Source organism: Monodon monoceros, unplaced genomic scaffold, assembly GCF_005190385.1.
Source record: "Monodon monoceros isolate NGI ecotype Baffin Bay Population unplaced genomic scaffold, NGI_Narwhal_1 Super_Scaffold_1, whole genome shotgun sequence".
NCBI lineage: Eukaryota > Metazoa > Chordata > Mammalia > Artiodactyla > Monodontidae > Monodon > Monodon monoceros.
In genome coordinates, this window is record NW_021703765.1 from 41,168,557 (window position 1) to 41,192,304 (window position 23,748).

A 23,748-nucleotide genomic window follows, 5' to 3' on the forward strand; every position below is an offset into this window, starting at 1 on the left:
GGTGCAGTGGTTGAGAGTCCGCCTGCCGATGCAGGGGACACGGGTTTGTGCCCCGGTCCGGGAAGGTCCCACATGCCGCAGAGCGGCTGGACCCATGAGCCATGGCCGCTGAGCCATGGCCGCTGAGCCTGCGCGCGTCCGGAGCCTGTGCTCCGCGACGGGAGAGGCCCCAATAGTGAGAGGCCCGTGTACCGCAAAAAAAAAAAAAAAGTTTCTTTCTTCTTCTTTATATTCCTTGATCAACAAAGAGACACATTCCTCATATAAATTAGCAATCTGGGGACTATGTCCTTGACAGATGAATTGATAAATGCATAGAGCGTCTTACCCCAGACACAAAACTGTGAAAGCCACTGTCAGAGGTGGCAGAAGGAGCAGAAGCCACTGAGCTTGCGCTAAAGGTACTTATCATCTAATGGAGGAAAAACAAACAAACAAAAGATGTGAAGACAAGCAGAGAGGAAACCGTTTGATACTGGGGACTGGAATACTAAAGCCAGGCTCATGGAAGGGAGGTAAGGAGGACTCTGAACAGTAAGAAGAGTTGAAAATGGCTACAGAAGGAATGGCAGTATTCCTGACAAGAGGAAGAGACAGATACAAGAAATACCTCAAAGGAAAGATCAAAATACTTGTGAATAATCAGAAATGCAGGGGGGTGAAAAAGGAAGGGGATCTCCACCCAGGATAACTGAGAGAATACTCTTGTTTCTGACAGGTACCAAAGATGGGATAGAGAACTGGAAGACAAAATAATATGCTGAGTTTGATTTTGTGCATGTTGAATTTTAAATGAGGGCAAAATATCAAAGTAAAAGTAATCAGGAATGATATTAAGAATGTGAAAAGCTATTGATTTTGAGCATTCACTATGTTCCACAGTGCTAAAAGCCACTTACATTTTGTTGTTTACCTTTACAACCACTCTGTGACACGAGCATTACCTTTTCCCTCAATTTAAAAGAGTCAAACAAAAACTTAGATTAATAACTTGCCCCAAATCACAAAGAGTAAGGGAGAGAATTAGTGTTTAATCCCAGGATGTCTGACTCCAAAGACCATGCATGGATTCCAGAATCAGGCAGCCACGAATAGATTTTTGAGTCTTACAAAAATATTCAAAAATGCATTGAGCATTTATTATGTGCCAGTCACTCTTCAAAGTGCTGGGTTTACAGCTGTCAATAAAACAGTCATGGTCCTTACCCTCATGGAATCTTGTGGAGATAATGGATAATGGACATTAAATTTCAAAATTCACAAAAGCATAATTACAAATGGTGATAAGTGCTATGAAGAGAAAGCACAGACTGCTAAGAGAAAGTCTAACAGGCTATAGTCTAGATGGACAATCAAGAAAGGTTCTCTAGAGAAGTTTAGATCTTCAGTACACGATCTCTCTTTTGATCTCTAGACTGGTAATACCTAAATATCCTTCTGTTAGCAGTTCAAATTTAATGTATCTAAGACTTAACTTTGTGGATTCTTCTCTAAATTTGCTCGCCATATTAGCACCTTCATCTACTCGTCTCAGAAACTTGGGGAGCATTTTGATACCTCACTGTCACTCACCTCCACATCCAGTTAATTATCAATTTCCTTCAATCCCTCTCCAGAATACACCTTGAAACAACTTCTTATTCCATATCTAATGCTATTACCCTAACCCAGCTTCCTTAACACCTATCCTAAAATCCACTGAATTGGCTTCACCAATCCTGCTTTTGCCCCCTCCAAACCATTTTCCACTCACATGCTAGAGTGACATCTTAAAAATATAAACCTGATCAAAAGCTTATACTTTTTCTATGACTCACTATTGCGTTTAAGATAAAATCTAGAATCTTTGTCACAGCTTCTAAGACCTCACATGATCTAGCCAGGCTAGCATAATAACAACGGAGGAAAACTGCAACAAGGAGGAAGTGGTCAACAGAGATAAATACTGCAAAGCCCAGAACAGTAGAGGTGGAATTATGCCACTGGAATTGAAAATAAAGCTATTCATTGGGTGGGCTGCAACAGCATAGCAGGAATGGAGGCCACATAATAGGGGGTCATGGGAGTAATGGGAAGAGAGGAAATGGAAGTGGTCAATGAAAACCTTGGTTTGAAAAATTAGGTGATGGTGGGCATCAGGTGACTGCTGTCCAGCAGCCCATACATAGAGAACCAGAGGAAAGGAAGAGGAGAGGCTGAGACAATAAACTTTGGAAAGTCGGGGCAGGATGAGGTCAAAGGCATAGGTGAAATGACTGGCTGCAAAACAATTTTCTCAGAGTTCTACGCCGGTAACTATGAGCAAAGGCAGGGTCACATACCAGGGTGTCACACTCAGTGCACTTCTGGAACTCGGATTTCATTTTCTTGGCTACATCAGTTGCTGGAACTCCTTCAGAAGGAAGATATGCCCGGCAGTAAGGACAGGTCCACTTATTGTTCTTGAGACTGGTAGCAATGCAAGAACGGCAGAATCTACAGGACACAAACCAAGAACACATCACTTTCCTTAACAGTATAAAGGAGCCACCACTAGGTGTTCATTTATGGAAACCGTATTTTAATGACACCTTGTACACTAAGAGCTGTTCTGCCAAACGAAAGCTCCATCTGCATTCTACAGTTGCTGGGGAGTCTCTTACCTTCCCTGCAAGACCTCCCTGGGGCCACACGTTCTCACCACATGTGCTGCACACATTTAAACAGAAGGTGACAGACAAAGTGGTGAAACAGCCTTCTTACAAACAATGAAAACTATAACTCAAATATTGCTAGCCATAAAAAAGAATGAAATAATGCCATTTCAGCAACATGGATGGACCTAGAGATTGTCATACTAAGTGAAGTAAGTCAGAGAAAGACAAATATCACATGGTATCACTTATATGTAGAATCTAAAAAAATGATACAATTATTTACAAAACAGAAACAGACTCACAGACATAGAAAATAAACTTACGATTACCAAAGGGGAAAGGGGGAGGGAGGGACAAATTAGGAGTTTGGGATTAGCAGATACATACTACTACATGTAAAATACATAAACAACAAGGGCCAACTGTATAACACAGGGAAATATTCAAAATCTTAATAACCTATAATGGAAAAGAATCTGAAAAAGAATATATCTATATCTATATCTATGTGTGTGTATAAATGAATCACTTTCCTGGATACCTGAAACTAACAAAACACTGTATATCAACTATACTTCAAAAAACCCCCCTATAACTCAAAGGATATCTAATGTGTTCTTTCTTTAATCCTATTTTACCTTAAAATCTGTGGGGCTGGGGGGAATAGGTCTTTGCTCTGTGAGATTCTGTGTGTTAGACAAGAAAATAGCAGCAAGTTGAGGAGGTAAAACTACGAAACACGTTAAAGTCTTCATAAAATAATTTTAAACTCAGCCTCAGATGCAGGAAATTATCTAATCAAAACTACCACTTTAGGAATGTCCTCCACGTCAAGAAATATATTCTGTTTACTTAAAGATGATCATGATAAAATCTTAACACAGTCAACAGAATTCACAGAAAATCTTGACCTATTTATGGGAGCTGCTGAAGGCTACATGTGCACAGAAGTAAAAGTGAGCATTTCAATAGGTTATACACATCAGCATGAGCTGACAGCTCTTAACTCAGCATGTAATATATATTTGCGAATATTTATACATGGCAAAAGTTAGGCTGTTTAAGTAAACTATACATACTGAAAAGTTCATATATCAAAGGTATACATACAGCTGAATGAAGTTTCACAAACAAAATTCCTAGTATATTAGCCATTACTGATTCTTTTTTTTTTTAAATTTATTTATTTTCATTTTTAGCGGCATTGGGTCTTTGTTGCTGCGCACGGACTTTTCTCTAGCTGCGGCGAGCAGGGGCTACTCTTCGTTGGGGTGCGCGGGCTTCTCATTGGGTGGCTTCTCTTGTTGCAGAGCACGGGCTCTAAGCACGCGGGCTTCAGTAGTTGTGGCACGCGGGCTCAGTAGTTGTGGCACACGGGCTTAGTTGCTCCACGGCATGAGGGATCTTCCCGGACCAGGGCTTGAACCCGTGTCCCCTGCATTGGCAGGTGGATTCTTAGCCACTGCGTCACCAGGGAAGCCCAGACATTACTGATTCTTAAAAGTATTCTCTTCTGCCTCTGTTATAAAATTCTTATATGCACACAGAGGATGCTTACGTCTGCACTGTTCTTGAGGCATCTGCTTGCTGTTGATGCCTGCCCAGCACCCACTTCCCCTTTTTCTTGCCATAGCATCCTGATTTTGCTCTGCAGAACTACACCTCTTATATGAGATACAATTTGGTGGGACCTCAATCCAGGTGAAGGCAGAGCGCCTAATGTCGGCCACACTAAGTAAACCCTCTCTCTGGGAGATGAATACTAAACAGAGTGACATAAAGACTGATTCAGCAACAACTTGATAGGACTATCCTGCTCTTTATTTAGAACCCTAGACCTGCCTAGGTTCCTACCTTTTTCTTCCTGAGTGTTTTTGTTATTAATGTCGCTTGGTAACTTTATATTTTGATATAATTTCAAATTTGATACACTGCTTTTTTTAATTTACAAAATTTTAAAACACTTCCACATACCTTAATTCGTTTAACCTTAATAAACCCCTAAGAAAGATCATTATTTCCTTTATAGATGAGGAAACTGAGGTACGTAGAGGTTAAGTTACATCAGCAAGGTCACAGCTACAGAAAGTGCCTGGACTTTGTTGACCTTAAGCTGAGGTTTCCTGACTCAGAATTCAGTGACCTATCTTTCTACAACCGCAGCTACCCCAGTTGGAAAGAGCAATACTTTCAGAATCAAAAGACCTAAGTCCCCTGCTGTATTTTTTTTTTTTACATCTTTATTGGAGTATAATTGCTTTACAATGGTGTGTTAGTTTCTGCTTTATAACAAAGTGAATCAGTTATACATATACATATGTTCCCATATCTCTTCCCTCTTGCATCTCCCTCCCTCCCACCCTCCCTATCCCACCCCTCCAGGCGGTCCCAAAGCACTGAGCTGATCTCCCTGTGCTACGCGGCTGCTTCCCACTAGCTATCTACCTTAAGTTTGGTAGTGTATATATGTCCATGCCACTCTCTCACTTTGTCACAGCTCACCCTTCCCCCTCCCCATATCCTCAAGTCCATTCTCTAGTAGGTCTGTGTCTTTATTCCTGTCTTATCCCTAGGTTCTTCCCCTGCTGTATTTTACTTCTATCTGCCTCAGGCGATTAATTGTAAGTACTAAGGCACATTTGTCCTTGCATTTCTTTTAGTCCCTAAGAATTGGTTCTCAAAGTGTAAGGGTATTTATTACAAACGGTCCAAATGCTCAACTCATAATTAACATTTCTAATACAACACCTGTGGTTCTGACAGGACTTCTTTGTTTACATAATTTAGGAGCAAGCAGATAACACTGTGTTTCTTGTCAACTAAAAGTCTTCCCCCCTTTCTCACAGTTTGAGTTTTATGCTAATACAAACCGAAGATGAATATTGGTGCAAAGGGACTTCCCTGGTGGCACAGTGGTTAAGAATCTGCCTGCCAATGCAGGGGACATGCAAGACACACAAACAAAACATACCGGTGCCAAGCCCCGTGGTAGGCACTAACACACATCAGCTCATCTTACCTCATTTTGCTCTCACAGGAATCCTAAATGCTGCTCTTTCTCCTCACCCTGACTGATAGCAAACTGAAGTTCAGAGAGGTGTAAAAACTTGCCCAAGTCACAGAGACAGAAGATAGTAGTATTTTTATCATCAAACTGTTTTGGGAGAGGCTCAAAATTTGTAGTCTTTTAAAAAAATATATATATATTTATTTATTTTTGGGCTGCGCTGGGTCTTTGCTGCTGTGCGCGGGCTTTCTCTAGTTGCGGCGAGCGGGGGTGGGGCTACTCTTTGTTGCGGTGCTCCGGCTTCTCATTGTGGTGGCTTCTCTTGCTCTGGAGCATGGGCTCTAGGAACGCGGGCTTCAGTAGTTGTGACTTGTGAGCTCAGTAGTTGTGGCTCGCGGGCTCTAGAGCACAGGCTCAGTAGTTGTGGAGCACAGGCTTAGTTGCTCTGCGGCATGTGGGATCCTCCCGGATCAGGGCTCGAACCTGTGTCCCCTGCATTGGCAGGCGGATTCTTAACCACTGCATCACCAGGGAAGTCCCTGTAGTCTTCTTAAAGACACTTTAATTCCTCCCAGTGACAAGCAGAAGCAGCAAAGTTTTGAGATCACTGATGTAGCTGTATAAGCCAGTGGGCTTTACCTAGGGTACATTTCTGTTGTTATTGATTGATTGATTGATTGATTGATTGATTGCGGTACGCGGGCCTCTCACTGTTGTGGCCTCTCCCGTTGCGGAGCACAGGCTCCGGACGCGCAGGCTCAGCGGCCATGGCTCACGGGCCCAGCCGCTCCGCGGCATGCGGGATCTTCCCGGACTGGGGCACGAACCCGTGTCCCCTGCATCGGCAGGCGGACTCTCAACCACTGCACCACCAGGGAAGCCCCTCTGCTGTTATTTTATGTATGCTTCATACATGTTTTTGTAACTATGATTGATAACCACAACAATGGAAATTCCTAGTAGATATTCATGAAAAGTAGCACACTTGAGGCATTAAAAAATTTTTTTTATTGGTGTATAGTTGCATTACACTGTTGTGTTAGTTTCTGCTGTGCAGCAAAGTGTATCAGTCACACATATACACATATCCCCTCTTCCTTGGACTCCTTCCCATTTAGGTCACCACCGAGCATTGAGTAGAGTTCCCTGTGCTATACAGTCTGTTCTCATTAGTTACCTATTTTATATGTAGTAGTGAATATATGTCAGTCCCAATCTCCCAATCCATCCCACCCCACCCTTACCCCCTTGGTATCCATACGTTTGTTCTCTATGTCTGTGTCTCTATTTCGGCTTTGCAAACAAGTTCATCTATAACGTTTTTCTAGATTCCACATATATGGCTTAATATACGATATTTGTTTTTCTCTTTCTGACTTACTTCACTCTGTATGACAGTCTCTGGGTCCATCCAAGTCTCTGCAAATGGCACAATCTTGTTCTTTTTTATGGCTGAGTAATAATCCATTGTATATATGTACCACATCTTCTTTATCCATTCCTCTGTTGATGGTCATTTAGGTTGCTTCCATGACCTGGCTATTGTAAATAGAGCTGCAATGAACACTGGGGTACATGTATCTTTTTGAATTATGGTTTTCTCTGGGTATATGCCCAGTAGTGGGATTGCTGGGTCATATGGTAGTTCTATTTTTAGTTTTTTAAGGAACCTCCATACTGTTCCCCATAGTGGCTATATCAATTTATTGAGGCATTTTAAAAATCAAGTCCCTCCCTATAATCCCCCCCCCACTAAGTCTGTACAGTGGTGTTATCTGTGGCATGAAACTCTCAAATGAGCATTATATAGATGTCCTTGCATTACGTGAGAATATTAGTTGCAAATCTGGTAGATTAGTCAATTAACTGTACTTTTAATAGAAGTGATTATGAACTGGAGAAAACACATCAAGATCAAGGTGTTTTGGAACAGATTGAACTTACTGATTATGAGTATGTAAAAACCACAGCTTTAGAAGTGTTACCATGGAAAGGTACTGGATGCTGCTGCACCTCAAGTCTCACTTTCTGGGGTGCAGAAGCAAGACTGCAGAACTGCTTAGTTCAAAAGATCTGAGGGGAACATTCTCTCCTTAAAGGTACAGTTATCAAATTCAAGTCATGAGAGCTGAAGCTCTACCATCCTTACCCTAGCACCTTGGGTAGACAAGGCAGACACAGAGACAAGATAACTCTAAACTAAAACCTCTTAGAAAGCAAAGTGTAGAAGTGTATATAGAGTGTGAGCTTCTTACAGGTTTGTAGATGTGTAAAAACATCTAGGGTAAAGAAAATAAGAACATTTACCTACCTGCTGGAGAAATGGGAACGGGAAAGAAAGGGGTATATGGTAGAAGAAGGGTATTTTCACTGTCGAATTTTAAGTGTGAACCACATAACCTTATTACCTACACAATAAACAATTCTTTTAAAAAGTTAATTACCTACAACCACTTGGGATAACTGGTCTGGTAGTGTCTGATAAAACAAAGTTACAGGCACCCCTTGACCCTGCAGTACCAAGCCCATGTTTTACTCGAGAAGTTAAAGAATATGTCCATTTGTATTCAGAAGGAATGTTTTCACAGTAGACCCAACCTGGAAATAACCCAGATTTTTATCAACAAGAAGATGAATAAACAACCCATGGCACATTCCTACAATGGAATACTACACAGCAATAAAAAAGAACAAATTACTGATACACGCCATAACATGGATGACTCTCAGAGACATACTAAGAAGCCAGACACATGAACTTATCTACAAAACAGAAACAGACTCACAGACATAGAGAACAGACTTGTGGTTGCCAAGGGGGATGGGATGTGGGGAAGGGATGGATTGGGAGTTTGGGATTAGCAGATGCAAACTATTATATACAGAATGGATAAGCAACAAGGTCCTACTGTATAGCACACGGAACTGTATTCAATATCCTGTAATAAACTATAATGGAAAAGAATATGAAAAAGAATATATATAAATATAAATATATGTAACTGAATCACTTTGCCGTACACCAGAAACTAACACAACATTGTAATTCAACTATACTTCAATAAGATCAATTTTAAAAAAAGAAGCCAGGCACAAGAAAGTACATCTTGTGTAATTCCACTTATTTGAAATTTTTGAATAGGCAAAACTGATCTATGATAGGGAAAAAAATAACACAACAGTGATTGCCTATGGGGGTACACGGACGGGGATGGCTGGGAAGGGGCATAAGGGAACCATATGGGGGGTAATGAGACTATTCTATATCTTGTTAGGGGTTTGGGCTAAACATTGGTCAAAGCTCTGCAAATGTTATACCTAGGATGTATGCATTTCACTCTATGTGTAATTTACCTTTAGCAAATCCCATAAACAAATTGTGAACTCTGGTTAATATTATGCATGCTGATATGAGAAGGGGTAGAGTGTGCTGATGTTTGTAACCTACTCTAAAATGCATCAAAAAAATAAGATGGATTGATGGATGGATAGGTATGTGATAAAGTGAGAGGTAAAAGCAAATACGGTAAAATTAACAATTGTAGAAATAGGTATGGATATATGGTTGTTCACTGTACAATTCTTTCAACTTAGCTGTATATTTGACATTTTTCATAATAAAATGTTAGGGAAAATTAACCACCTTACTATGACTTAAATTTTCTCTACTTTTCAGAAAAATTTAGTTGGAAAACCGGGAAGGGAAATGCTTGGAGGATGAGAGACCTGAAATACTTAATAGAATGTGATTTGAAAAGAAAAACATTTTTTAAAAATGATATTTTTAAGAGCATCCAAATTCAGTGTGAGGAAAAGATTACTTTGCATTTATGATTTTTAAAATAAATTTAAAGAGCACAGAACAATTTGAAAGATGATATAAGGCTGAAGGGAGAGAAAACAGAACTGTAAAAAAATGAATTCATGTGGCTTTTAGCAAGAACAGTTATTGCATGGTTATAATGAAGATTTATAAAACATGTACAAGTCTCCCCACACCCAACCATACAAGCATGCATTCACTAAGGAAATTTTCACTAATAGCTTATGATTGCCAATGTTTGACATGCCAGAGCTGAAACCATGGCAGTGCCCAAGGTCCCTGCTCTCAAGAGTTCTAGAAGGAGGAGAGAGGAAATGAGAAGGTAAACGAAAAGACTGGCAAATGATAAATGCTCTGAGAAGAATAAAACAGTTGACAACAAAAATTGAGTGGGTGGGGCAGAGGGAGCAGTGAGATGGGTGGTCCCTCAGATGACATTTGAAGGCATCAGTCTTGGGAAGATCTGGGAATGGTTTTCCCAGCTGAAAACAGGGGCCATTTTGCTGAGGTACCAGCGTGGTTGAAATGCAGGGGGCCCAGGGGAGGGTAATTGGCAATATGTGGGACAGGAAGGTAGGTAGGAGACCAACCACAAAGCCAGAGCTAAGCGTGATGGGAAGGCACCGGAGGGTCTTAAACGGGAGAGTGATACGACTTGATTTACATTATATAGATCACTGGCTCCTGGGTGAAGAATGGATTACAGAGGTACGAGAGTCACGGCTCAGAGTCCAGTGTTAATTCCATTGTAAGCGTTGGTTCAAGAGAGGATGGTGGCTTAGCCCAGCAAAGGAGCAGTAGACGGTGTAAGTGGACAGACAGATTTAGGATTGATTTGGGAAGCAGAGGCAAAAGGGCTTACAATATACCAAATGACAACAAATATATGCCCCATTATGCCAAGTGAAAGAAGTCAAATACAAGACTATTTACTGTATGACTCCAAAGCTCAGTGACAGAAAGCTGATGGGGTTGCCTGGGGCCCAGGAGTTTGGGGAGTGGATTGATTGTAAAGGATTCGAGGGAACTTCTTAGGGTAATGGAACTAACTGTTCTAGATCTTGTTTGTGGTGGTGGTTATATGATTGTATACAATTATGTACTGTATCACCTCAATAAAGCTGAAAAACGCAACCCAACTTAACAAAAAATGCCCCAGTGACGACAGGTCAGTAACAACAACACTGCATGAGAATCACAGAAATACACACAGCACAGAACCATTCAGAATCCTGTAGGGGTCCCTCCCACACAGCCCCAGGTAGAGAGTAGCTACTCAGTAAATGGTCAGTAGATTTAAATAACTAAATCAGTTATGAGGAATGGGCCAAAGGGGAATTTCCTGGGCAGGGCCCAATGTTCCCATTAATAAATAAGTGTTGTGTCCTTCTGGAAGAACCCAAGGGGTAAAAATGAACACAAACCCCGGAGATAAGAAATTCCTGTTTGTCTGTCCCCCTCTCCCCCTCCATAAGGTGGCTGAGAATGACGAATCACAACAGACATGATCAGAATTAGGAGAATGTAGGGAAAAGATAGAAGTCAACTGCATGTTTTTTAAAGACCGATTTAATGTTTTCAAAAATTCTGAATGAGTTGTCGTTGCCTTTTTTTTTTTGGCCGTGCCTTGTGGCATGAGGGATCTTAGTTCCCTGACCAGGGATAGAACCCGTGCCCCCTGCAGTGGAAGCACAAGTGGTCATAGCTTTAAAATCAGATTTCACACACAAATTCAAATTTCTGGCTTTTGAAGAGCTAAGTCTCCTGCAACTCTGCACTCATTTCCCACGTGGCCACATGGGTCGGTGCCCCTTCCTGTAGATACCCATCCTCCTTGCTCACTCACACCCCTTGCCTCCCCCCCTGCTGAGTTTGCAGCTCCTAATGACATCAATCAGGAACCAGATAATGACTCTAAGAACTTTAAAACCAGCTGGGAACTTAATTATCCCACCCCCATTGTTTATCTCATTAACCCCTTTCTGTTTCTCTAATTAAGTGGTTAGCAATAAAACTCATATAAGGAAAGGGAGGCAAGGTATTGGAGGAAAATGGGGAAAGGGTTGCTGAGGACACTGGGTAAAGTTATGCACTCAATCTTAAGGGGGAAAACTGCACCCTAAGTATAGGAGAATTAAAGAGGAAAGGGCTGTATTAGGGACTCCATGGGGCCTAGGGCTAGACAGGCAAAATAAGTAGCCAGAGGTGGTCCCTAAATGTGGTTCTGGAAGAAGCCCTTGGCAACGTGTGGTTGGTCTGACATTTTCGTTATGTTCTCAACACTGGGCTGCCTCACTGTGGGCAGGCCAATATGAAGCTGAATGAAAATCTTGGGCTCCCTTGGGGAGCTGGAACATATAAATAGAACAAGGGGAATTGCAATTGTTATTCAAAGGGAGGATGAGAGTATCGGGCTAAAATACTCCAATATAGGACAATACACACATACACACACAACCAGTCTCCCTCTTCGGTGATCCAATGATGGATCGATCAGCCTGGACAGTCCCAAGCGCAGCTATTCTTAGAGCACAGGCCTTTAGCCACTGTCCCTCAAGATTTCCTTGGAGGTGTTCATGTATTCAATTAGGTCATGCTCAAAGTCCAGCCTGGGAATCATTCGGCCTCCAAAAATTGACTCTGCATATCTCTACACTCCTTTACATGTTGATTTTTATATTTAGCCCCCTAAGGAAAATTTTATTTCCTTTAATCTACAGTCTTAGAGGGGTGCCTCAAACACTGTCCTCAACTTGCAGTATCTTACTGTCAATCAAATAGGGTTATCTGAGGCTGTACTTCTCAAATCTTAAAATGCATATAAATCACATGGGCATCTTGTGAAAATGTGGATTGCGATTCAGCAGATTTGAGTTGGGGGCTGAGACTCTGCAATGCTGCTGGTCCTAGGACCAGTAGTCAGGTGCTAAAGAGAATCCCAGTGTAAAACTCAGCCTGCTACATTATTTAAGTTCTGTTTGTTGGAGAATATGTAATTTAATAGATCACTAATATTTAATGTGCCTACGACAACACTAATGTTGCTAAGTAACACAGAGCAGTCCAACCACCAGATGAGGCAAATTTCAGGCCAGCTTATTACATCTTTCTAAAATTCTTGGTAATACAGGCACAGATGAGTAACCCTATAAAAGGGAGTTCAAAAACTATCATGGGACTCCTATCTATGACTCAAACTCCATAGCACCAGCTGGCTGGCACTATGAAATGGTTGTCCAAAGTTGTGCTCACCAAAGTATCCAAATTTTGTCTTTTTTTTTTTTTAAATAAATTTATTTTTGGCTGCGTTGGGTCTTCGTTGCTGCACGTGGGCTTTCTCTAGTTGTGGCGAGCAGGGGCTGCTCTTTGTTTTGGTGCGCGGGTTTCTCATTGCAGTGGCTTCTCTTGTTGCGGAACATGGGCTCTAGGCACACGGGCTTCAGTAGTTGTGGCTTGTGGGCTCTAGAGCGCAGGCTCAGTAGTTGTGGTGCACGGGCTTAGTTGCTGCACGGCATGTGGGATCTTCCCAGACCAGGGCTTGAACCCGTCCATGTCCCCTGCATTGGCAGGCAGATTCTTAACCACTGCGCCACCAGGGAAGCCCCAAATTTTGTCTTCTTCTTATTATTTTTAAATTAATTAATTAATTTAGTTTTGGCTGCATCGGGTCTTAGTTGAGGCACGAATCTTTCATTGCAGTGCACAGGATCTTGGTTGCAGCACTTGGGCTTCCCTCCAGTAGTGGCACCTGGGCTCCAGAGCACGTGGCTTCTGTAGTTGCGGTGTGCAGGCTCAGTAGTTGCGGCACGCATGTGGGATCTTAGTTCCCCGACCAGGGATCAAACCTGCGTCCCGTGCATTGGAAGGTGGATTCTTAACCACTGGACCACCAGGGGAGTCCCGCAAATTTTGTCTTAAGAGTCATTCATTAATTCAAAATACTTAACACCTACTAAGCGCCAGACCTTAAAGGAGTGGCAATGTGGAAAGTAGCATTCCTTTATTAGAGCAACGGCTCTCAAGAGTTTTGGGTCTTGATGGTACAAAAGACTCCAATCATCCTATTTTAAGTGATGCTTATCCAAGTACATTAGAAGGAGGAAGCATTCTATATACATTTGTTTTAGCATCAGGGGCCTGGATGATTTCATCTTAAAATCAAATCACAGGTCAACAGGCACAGGAAAGGATGCTCAAGATTGCTAATCATGAGGGAAATGCATATCAAAATCACAAGATATCACCTCACACCTGTCAGAATGGCTATCATCAAAAAGAACACAGATAACAAATGTTGGAGAGGATGTGGAGAAAAGGGAACCCTCGTACACTGTTGGTGAGAATGTAGATTGGTGCAGCCACCGTAAGAAAATGGTATGAAAGTTTTTCAAAAAACTAAAAATAGAACTACCCTATGACTCAGCAATTCCGCTCCTGGGGATATATCTGAAAAAAAATGAAAACGCTAATTTGAAAAGATACACACACCCCAACATTCATAACAGCATTATTTACAATAGCTAAGATATGGAAGCAACCTAAGTGTCCATCAACAGATGAATGGATGAAGAAAAGGAATGGACTACTACTGAGCCATAGAAAAGGAACAAAATTTTGCCGTTTGCAGCAACATGGATGGACCTGGAGAGCGTTATGCTAAGTGAAATAAGTCAGACGGAAAAAGACAGATACTGTATGATATCACATGTGGAATCTAAAAAATACAACAAACTAGAGAATATAACAAAAAAGAAACAGACTCACAGAGAACAAACTAGTGGTTGTCAGTGGGGAGAGGGAAGGGGGAGGGGCACTTTAGAGGTAGGGGATTAAGAGGTACAAACTATTAGGTATAAAATAAGCTACAAGGATATATTGTACAAAACGGGGAATATAGCCAATATTTTATAACTAAATGGAGTATAACCTTTAATAATTATGAATTACTATATTATACACCTGTAACATATAATATTGTACAGCAACTATACTTCAAAAAAAAAATCAAATCACAGTTCAAATATTATGTCAACGTAAGTTGCAATCAGATGGGAACCTTCCATGAACTCCCACTACTTCAATTCAACTAATTGCATCTGTGCCCATTTAATATTCTACATCCTCTTAAATGGATGAACTGTCCATTCTCCTGCCTAAGGCCAAGCCCCCCACTGTAAATCCTAGCCCCGCAATTCTCTCTTCTCTCCTGTGCATCAAAATTTCCCTCACTATTGGTTCATTTCCATCAGCATACAAAAGATTCCATTCTTCTTTTAAAAGAAAATTCTCTTGATCCCACTTCTTTTTCCAGCTATTGCCCAATTTCTCTCTTCCCTTTGCCTCTAAACTTCATGAAAGGGCTTTCTCTACTCTCCATCTCTATCACATACTTGACCTTTAAAGCAGCACTGGATTCAGTGGGTGGCTCTTCCCTGGAAAATACTTCTTGCACTCAGTCAGCCTCCAGGACACCTGGGGGTTTCCTTCCTCTCCTTTGGCTGCTGCTTTTCTGGCTTCCATGTCCCAGCTTCTTCTTCTTCTTTTTAAAATAATTAATTTATTTATTTGGTTGCGGGTCTTAGTTGTGGCAGGCGGGCTCCTTAGTTGCGGCCAGCAAACTCTTAGTTGCAGCCTGCGAACTCTTAGTTGCGGCATGCATGTGGGATCTAGTTCCCTGACCAGGGATCGAACCCGGGCCCCCTGCACTGGGAGTGTGGAGTCAACCACTGCACCACCGGGGAAGTCCCCATGTCCCAGCTTCTAAATATCGGTGGGCGCCGCTGCTCAGTCCTTGCACCTCTATTCTTTTCTAACTATACTTAACTCCTTGATGAGCTCATCCAGTCCCATGGATTTATATTGAGTATATGTTTATGATTCCCAAGTTTATTACCTACAGCCCAGCTCCTCCTCTGAACTCCAAGCTCACATATCCAATTGTCCACTCAACAGCTCCACTCGGTTGTCTGAAACTTGGCTTGTCAGTAACTGAACTCTTGACTTAAACGTGATCTTCATCCCATCCTCTTAGTCTCTCCCATCTCAGTTAGAGCGGCTCCAGCCTTCGCTAAGGCCAAGCACTTTGCAGCCACCCTTGATTCTTCACTTTCTTCCACACTCCGCATCAAATCCATTGTGTTACCGGCACCTTCAAAGATATCTCTATAGTCCTACTATTCTCACCACCTCCACGGTCCCCATGCTGGTCCCGTCCTTTCCCACCTGGATCACTACGGTGGCCTCTGAACTCAATCTCCTCAGCTTGCTCCTCCCTCTACAGACTATTCTCAGCAGCCTGACAGATGCTTTAAAATCAGCTCAAGCCATGAATCTGCTCAAAATCCTCACTCAGAGGAAAAGGCAAACTTCTTAATGTCCCCACACCAGTCAAACTAGCTTCCTCACCTCCTGCTTTCCTCTGGACCAACACTGTACAAAATCAGGCCCTGTTTAGTAAGAGTCCATGCTTAATTAAGAATAGAAATTGAGAGGAGTAATATTTAGAAAATTGTATAGGAATCTGACAGAGTAATATTATGCTGTTGAATCTAATAACAATTTTTCAAATGACGGCTTGTATTTTATATATCTTTTTTTTTTTATTGGCCACACTTCATGGCTTGTGGGATCTTAGTTCCCCAACCAGGGACGGAACCCGGGCCACGGCACTGAAAGCACCGAGTCCTAACCACTGGACTGCCAGGGAACTCCCTATCTTTGGTATTTTTAAATTTCATTTTTCCACAACACATTTTTTATTTTATAAAATTATTGGTCTGTGATGGGCTGGAAATTAAAACAAAACACTTCAGAGGTTCTTTACAACAGATAATTTAAGATGCACTTCTCTAAATATCCTAATATTGCAACTCCCATATACTTCCTACCTCACTTCTTTTTTTTTTTTTTGCGGTACGCGGGCCTCTCACTGTTGTGGCCTCTCCCGTTGCGGAGCACAGGCTCCTGACGCGCAGGCTCAGCGGCCATGGCTCACGGGCCCAGCCGCTCCGCAGCACGTGGGATCTTCCCGGACTGGGGCACGAACCCATGTCCCCTGCATCGGAAGGCAGACTCTCAACCACTGCGCCACCAGGGAAGCCCCCCTATCTCACTTCTTTGTCTTGTTTTTTTAATCCTTAACACTATATAACAAACTACATACTTAACACCTGTATCTTGTTTATTGTCCATCTTCCTCATAAGAATGCAAACTCCAAAAGGATTAGCCTTTGTGTCTGTGTGCTCAGCACAGAGCAGGCCACGTTGGCTGGATCAAAAAACGAATGCACTCCATGCAATAGTAGGTCTAACCAAACAACCCACAGCAAACTAAAATGATAATGATGAAGCTAAACGAACAATGATTTTAATTTTAAGAAAACTGTGGATTCCTACCGTCTGCTTGAGCAACATGTAGGTGTGTGCATGGCTGCCTCATAGTCAGGCTTCTTAAGAGAATTCTGAAGTGTCTTCTAGTAAAGCCTGATAATGATCTAATTTTTGGTTTTGATCACCAGATTTTAATAACCCTTAAAAGCCTGTTGAAAAGATGTGATGGTTAGTCTTATGTATCAACTTAGCCAGCCTATAGTACTCAGTTTAATTCAATACTTAAGCAAATGTTGCTGTGAAGGTATTTTGTAGATGTGGTTAACATCTATAATCAGTTGACTTCAAGTAGAGCGATTATCTTCAATAATGTAAATCAATTCCTTAATATCAATCTCTCTTTCTCTCTCTCTCCATATATTTATATATAATCTATTGGTTGTTTCTCTGGAGAATCCTCACTGATAGAAAATATGTATAAATATCTATAATAAATAATAGGATAAGTAGCTTTACTCTTAGGTTAAAAAGAAGTCTTTGGGATTGCATACCTCCTGTAAGATTGAAAGTACTGTGGGCTTTGGAAGTGAAAAGGGTAAAGGGAGTCAAAAGGTACAAACTTTGAGTTATAAAATAAGTAAGTCATGGGATGTAATATACAGCATGGTGACTATAGTTAATAATGTATTGCTTATTTGAAAGATGCTAAGAGAGTAGATCTTGGGACTTCCCTGGTGGCACAGTGGTTAAGAATCCGCCTGTCATTGCAGGGGACACCGATTCCATCCCTGGTCTGGGAAGATCCCACATGCCGCGGAGCAACTAAGCCCATGCACCACAACTACTGAGCCCGTGTGCCACAACTACTGAAGCCCGCGTGCCTAGAGCCCATGCTCTGCAACGAGAGAAGCCACTGCAATGAGAAGCCTGCGCACTGCAACGAGGAGTAGCCCCCGCTCAACCCAACTACAAAAAGCCCGCGTGCAGCAACGAAGACCCAACACAGCCAAAAATAAATAAATAAATAAACTAATTAATTAATTAGGAAAAAAAGAGTAGATCTTAAAAGTTATCATCACAAGAAAGAAAAATTTTATAACCATGTATTCTGACAGATGTTAACTAGACTTTTGGTGGTGATCATTTTGCAATATTTACAAAAATTGAATCATTACACCATACACCTGAAACTAATATAACATTATATGTCAATTTTACCTCAATAAAAATTTTAATATAAAATAAAATATACTAAAATTAAAAAAAAAAGAATGAAAGCACTGATGTCTATTTCTGGGTCAGTTTAAAACACATCAGGAAACCCTCAGACTCTACTTAGAGAACCATGAATTTGATGCTCATACTTGACCACAAATGTAACGTTTTAATCCATTTACCAGAAAGCACTTCAGAATTATCTTCAACAGTTTCATTTAAAAAAATTAGGCAAATTCTGTGACTTGGAGCAACTCAACCCAACTCAGGTCTATGGCGATGTGGCTCTTTGTACTGTATGGTCTGCTCTGGTTTGTATTTAGCTCTCTTAGGCCCATGCTCAACCTCTTGACCCTTTCTGGTAACTCCCTTAGCTCCAGCCTTGAGCTCTGTCCCTAAACCCACTTTCCCAGTGTCTTTGGGACATTTCCATTTAGGTGCCTCCCTATCAGACTACTGTACATTCAACAGGCTTAATTGTGAGTTCATTAACTTCCTCCTGAGCTAAACTCTGTCCCCCTATATCTCTGTCTTCGACTTTTGTCTCCCTCGGTATATACCATACCAAATTTCTTGAATATTTCTTTTAAATGTAAATCAGATTCCGTTTTAGCTTCCCTTATGCAGTTTTAACTCACCTACTCCCTGTTTTCCCAACTCACTGGTAATAGAAAAAAGGCAGAGGTAGGAAGTCTTTTTCCCCAAATCTACTTTTACAACTGATACTGAGATATGAATAACATCAGTTTGAAATAACAGACATTAAAATGGAACTTTTTTTTTTTTTTTTTTGCGGTACGCGGGCCTCCCACTGTTGTGGCCTCTCCCGCTGCGGAGCACAGGCTCTGGATGCGCAGGCTCAGCGGCCATGGCTCACGGGCCCAGCCGCTCCGCGGCATGTGGGATTTTCCCGGACCGGGGCGCGAACCCGTGTCCCCTGCATTGGCAGGCGGACTCCCAACCACTGCGCCACCAGGGAAACCCTAAAATGGAACTTCTTAAATTAAATCCACCAAATGAAAAAAGAACTAAGCTAAAAGTAAGGCTATCTGGGACATCTTGGAAATGTCATAGGCTTATCTTTTGTGGCCCAGTTTTATTCCAAAAGAAACATAGAGATAAGAAATAAAATCTGGGGGCTTCCCTGGTGGCACAGTGGTTAAGAATCCATCTGCCAACTCAAGGGACACGGGTTCGAGCCCTGGTCCAGAAGATCCCACATGCCGCAGAGCAGCTAAGCCCGTGCGCCACAACTACTGAGCCTGCGCTCTAGAGCCCGAGAGCCACAACTCCCTAACTCCGAGCACCTACAGCCTGTGCTCCGCAATGAAAACAGAATGAGAAGCCCGCGCACCACAACGAAGAGTAGCCCCCGCTCGCCGCAACTAGGGAAAGCCCGCGCACAGCAACAAAGACCCAGCACAGCCAAAAGTAAATTAATTAATTATTTTAAAAAAGAAATAAAACCTGTTCATGGGTTTTTGCTTGCTTTACAGAATGACTTCGATGGAAATAGAAACTATGTTTTGACACCTGAAACTAACACAACATTGTAAATCAACTAAACTCCAATAAAAGTTAACCAACAACAAAAAAAGAAACGTTTTGAGCCTATATTTTGGGCTGCTTTTACACTTTAAATACTCATAAAAATTCCATTACTCACCTTATTTTACAAATGAAGAAGCTGAGATTCAAAAAGATTAACCAAAGTGGTGATTACACAGCTGGTTAGTGGCTATGAAGCTCTAATAGTTTTACTGCATCACAATACATATATACATATTCATTCAAGGTATGTTGCCATATTATACTTGCTTGACTTGAAACTAGTTTATAAACAGAAATTAGCATAAACAACCTAGTTCAGCAAGTTTGGAAATTAGCTTAAGTATGGGATAATATAGAGGTTTCATTTGCATTTCCTCATTTTCCAATTTAAGTTCAATGGAAGAGAGTAATTCATTTAGGAAGTACAAACGGTGTTAGGAAGGCTCACCATCCCCAAAAGCAGAAGGGACTCCAGTTAACATTTACAAAGTGGAAGAGGCCCAAGTAAATTTGCCAAAAGTAGGAATATGGAAATTCTGCCCCCAGCCAGAACAATGGACATAGATTTGTCAAAACGAAGAACAGTAAAGTGAGGGAAGGCAATTTGTCCAGCCCTTATTGTGCTACTTCACGACTATTTTTCCAGTTGCTGGTTTCCTATTCAGTCTAACAAAGAAAAAGATTAAACAAAGGATTCAACATTTTGCAAATTTATATTTCTCTTTAGCAGAAGCAAAACACTGCACAAAGTTATAGCATTCAAAATCCAAACCAGGGAAAACAATCAGATAACAATCTCCAATAGCAAAGCTGCCCAGTTCAGTTCTACAAAAGAAAATCTTCCAAGACTTGAGGCCCACTGTGTGTCTTTGGTGCAACCTAAAAGTTTTAATGCTAATACAGACTAAATTTAAATGTAGGCTAGGTATCCTGAGGTTATTACTGCTCTGAACTAATCAATGTATTTCATATAACGCAATAACATCTTAGCTTCCATCTTGGCCTTGGGGAATTACGTCAATGAGCTACATCTGGACAGCTGGGAAACAACGTCAGTAATCAGACAGGAGCTAAATTAGCCTTGAGTTTAAAGTACAGAGCTGAAACAACAGGCCCTGAAAATATGGCCACAAAAGAATGCCCAGGGACACTTTTTCTTTAAACATTGTGTGGGCTGCAGATTTTTCTCCCTGGCTCTCTGGGGGGCTTTTCAGTATTGAAAACTGCTTCTCAGATACTAGGCTATAGGTGTCAAGGACCACCTAAGTCCTTTTAAAGACGGTTTGTGCACTTGCATTCATGATTTATGATACTTCTTTTTCCTGGTAAGCCAGAAAGCACTTACTGCCTCGGGGCTTCATCAAACTAGTTGGTCGGCGGTCCAGAGAAGACATTAAGTGGGTTTCCACTCATGCTCTATGCAACCCCCTCCCCCGCCCGCCCCCCACCAATCTCACCCACACAGTCACACACCCACGCATCCACGGGAAGAAAGCTTTTAAGCAAATAGAACACAAACTCACAGATCCAACCCCTACTACTACTCAGGCACACGTTAAGGACGTGCCAATTTTATAAAGGGATTTTGTTTTTAAACTCTTCCTAGAAACTACCACGGATGTGCGCTAACAGCGAGTTTTAGTTGGTGTGTACGTGGTTTCTAAGACAGTTATTTTTATCTCTACTTCCTACCGCGGTGGGGAGGCTGTGCGTAAGGCAGGTAGTCTGCAACCTCCTTCACTCGGTTGGCTGTGTTTTTAACTGCTGCATTTACGGGCTTGGGGGTAACGTTCAAGCCGCAGACCCAGCCCTGGCGGCTTGTTCAACTCTAACGACTACAGCAAGTCACTTGGACGTTCCCGTTTGATTGATCTTTGAGGGGTTTGGGCGTCTGTGTTGGGAAAGGGAGGTGGGGATGGAAGGACAGTTTGCACAGATCCTTGTTTGCTCAAGAGCCCAGCCTCGCGGGCGTTCTAGAACACGTGCACAGAGCCAGCAAAACAAAACAGACCCCGGTTCCGGGCGGAGAAGGAAGCACCGCCCGATTAACCGAGTGGAGCGGGAACTGCGCTCGGCGGGAGCCCCTGCCTTGGGCCCAGGCGGGTGCTGCTTCTCCAGCCAAGCACTCTCTCCTCAGCCGGCAAGCCCTTGCTCCCCGCGGCTCTCGCGCCCGGAATTCCCGTCCCAGGGACTCCGCACTTGGGCTGCGGGAGGAGGCGGCGCTACGGCGGCTGCAGGGCCCGCTTGTTGCTGTTTTCTCCTCCTGAAATCCTGTGTCACCTTCCGACAGGGCACTTTCCCCGTGGTCCGCACTCGACGGGTCCAGGTCTCTCCCTGCAGCAGTTTCCTTCAAGCGCCGGCTTCTGAACCCCCCGATCCCCAACGGCTCCGCTAACATCGCCCTCCCCAGGGGGTGGGCGCGCAAACCCAGCTCCCCTGGCACTTACACGTGGCCACAGCGGGTCCGGACGGGGTGGTGCAACACCTCGAGGCAGACGGAGCAGTCGAAGGACGTAACGGGCAGCTCGGGGTCCCCCCTGCGCTCCAGGGCCCGCGGGGTGGCCGAGGCGGGCGCAGATTTTCCGCTATCGCTGCTCAGCATGGAGCCCATCGCTGCGCCTACGGCCCAGACCGTTGCCAAGAGCCCGGTGCCTGCAGCCGGCTTGTTTTGTTGTCCTGCGGTAGAGGAAGTAAGTCCCGGCCCAGCCGCGATCGCCGCCGCCCAGAGCGCGCAGCCAGCGCAGCCCCGAAGCAGCCTCCGCCGCGGGGCCCAGCCTCGGTCTGCGGCAGGCCGAGTGCGCGGCCGCGCGTCTGAAGTGAGCCTTCGCTCGCTGCCTAAGTCTAGGCTTGGAGGCGGAGGCGGCCGCCGCACCGGGCACGCCGCGACGTCCAGTGGCCCTGGGAGGATTGAAACCTGACACCTCAACTGCAGAGCTGAGGACCTGGGCGGGCAGTGAGTCTTCCAAGCAATCGCCCGCCTCCTCCTTGCGAACCACTGTAGCAAGTGAATGAAAGTGCGGTTGTGGTCCCGTTTGAAGGCAGTCAGAGAACACCCATTTGTAAGGTGGTTGTCCTATGGGTCCTGCACTGTTGTAATCATAATAGGCCACAAAGATGATCTACGAGCGTCTCCTAAGAAAGTGCTAATCACCACTTCCGTCATGTAATCAACACTGCATAAATGGAGAGGTAGCATGCAGTAGTGGAAAGAGTTCTGGGACCTGGATTCGAATCCTAACGCTAGGACAGGGATTCTAGTGCTAAAATCCTAGGACCCTCCCGACCCCCACCCCGTCCAGTTTCGTCGCCTTAGAATCTCCTGCTGTTGTTTGTATTCCCCTCTCCATCCTCTTTTGAATATTTATGACCAAGTATAGCATTTATTAATTCACGCATTTAATAAGGCTTTAATGCCCACTGCATGCCAGACTCCTTTCTGGTGATGGGGACACAGTTCCCAACAAGCAAACAAAATCCCAGTTCTCACAGAACTTACTTTAAAAACATTTTTTTTTTGGAGATATAAATTCATGCTCTTTTATTTTTATTTATTATTTTTTTGCTGTACGCGGGCCTCTCACTGTTGTGGCCTCTCCCGTTGCGGAGCACAGGCTCCGGACGCGCAGGCTCAGCGGCCATGGCTCACGGGCCCAGCCGCTCCGCGGCATGTGGGATCTTCCCGGACCGGGGCACGAAGCCGTGTCCCCTGCATCGGCAGGCGGACTCTCAACCACTGCGCCACCAGGGAAGCCCCACGCTCTTTTTATTTAAAAAAATCCATGGTAATACATAATATGCATATGCAATACACACAAACAATAATACATAATAATCCTATAAACTTCACCCAGTTTTCCCCAGACTTTACTTTTAATGAGAAGATATAAGTAATCAACAATAAATAAATAAATGAACAAGTTCATTTCAGCTGATAAGAGCCAAAAAGAAGATAAAACCGGGAGTGAGGATGGGGGCAGGGAGGGTAAGAAGGTCAGGGAAGACTTCTTGGATGCGGTGACATTTGAGTAGAGTCATGAATAATGAAAAGGAGTCAGCCACTCAGAGATTTAGGAAGAAGCTTGCTAAGCTCTGGGAACAGTGAGCAAGGCAAGAACAACAACAACAAAAACCAGGGTGTGGGGCTGGAGCATGAGGGACCAGGGGTGTAAATGGCATGAGATGAGGTA

The 23,748-nt window shown here is 43.1% G+C and overlaps 1 protein-coding gene across 1 annotated transcript in view; it reads right to left on the reverse strand.

The window, feature by feature from the left end:
* The window catches only part of RNF125 (ring finger protein 125), a 39,677-nt gene extending 16,856 nt beyond the window's left edge, over window positions 1-22,821 (reverse strand). The window contains exons 1-2 of the mRNA XM_029224295.1: window positions 22,009-22,821; window positions 2,322-2,475 (exon numbers count right to left, since the gene is read on the reverse strand). Coding sequence (XP_029080128.1) covers window positions 2,322-2,475; window positions 22,009-22,172 — 318 coding nt within the window. The 5' untranslated portion in view covers window positions 22,173-22,821. The remainder of the gene's footprint in view (window positions 1-2,321; window positions 2,476-22,008) is intronic.
* Window positions 22,822-23,748: the final 927 nt, after the last annotated feature.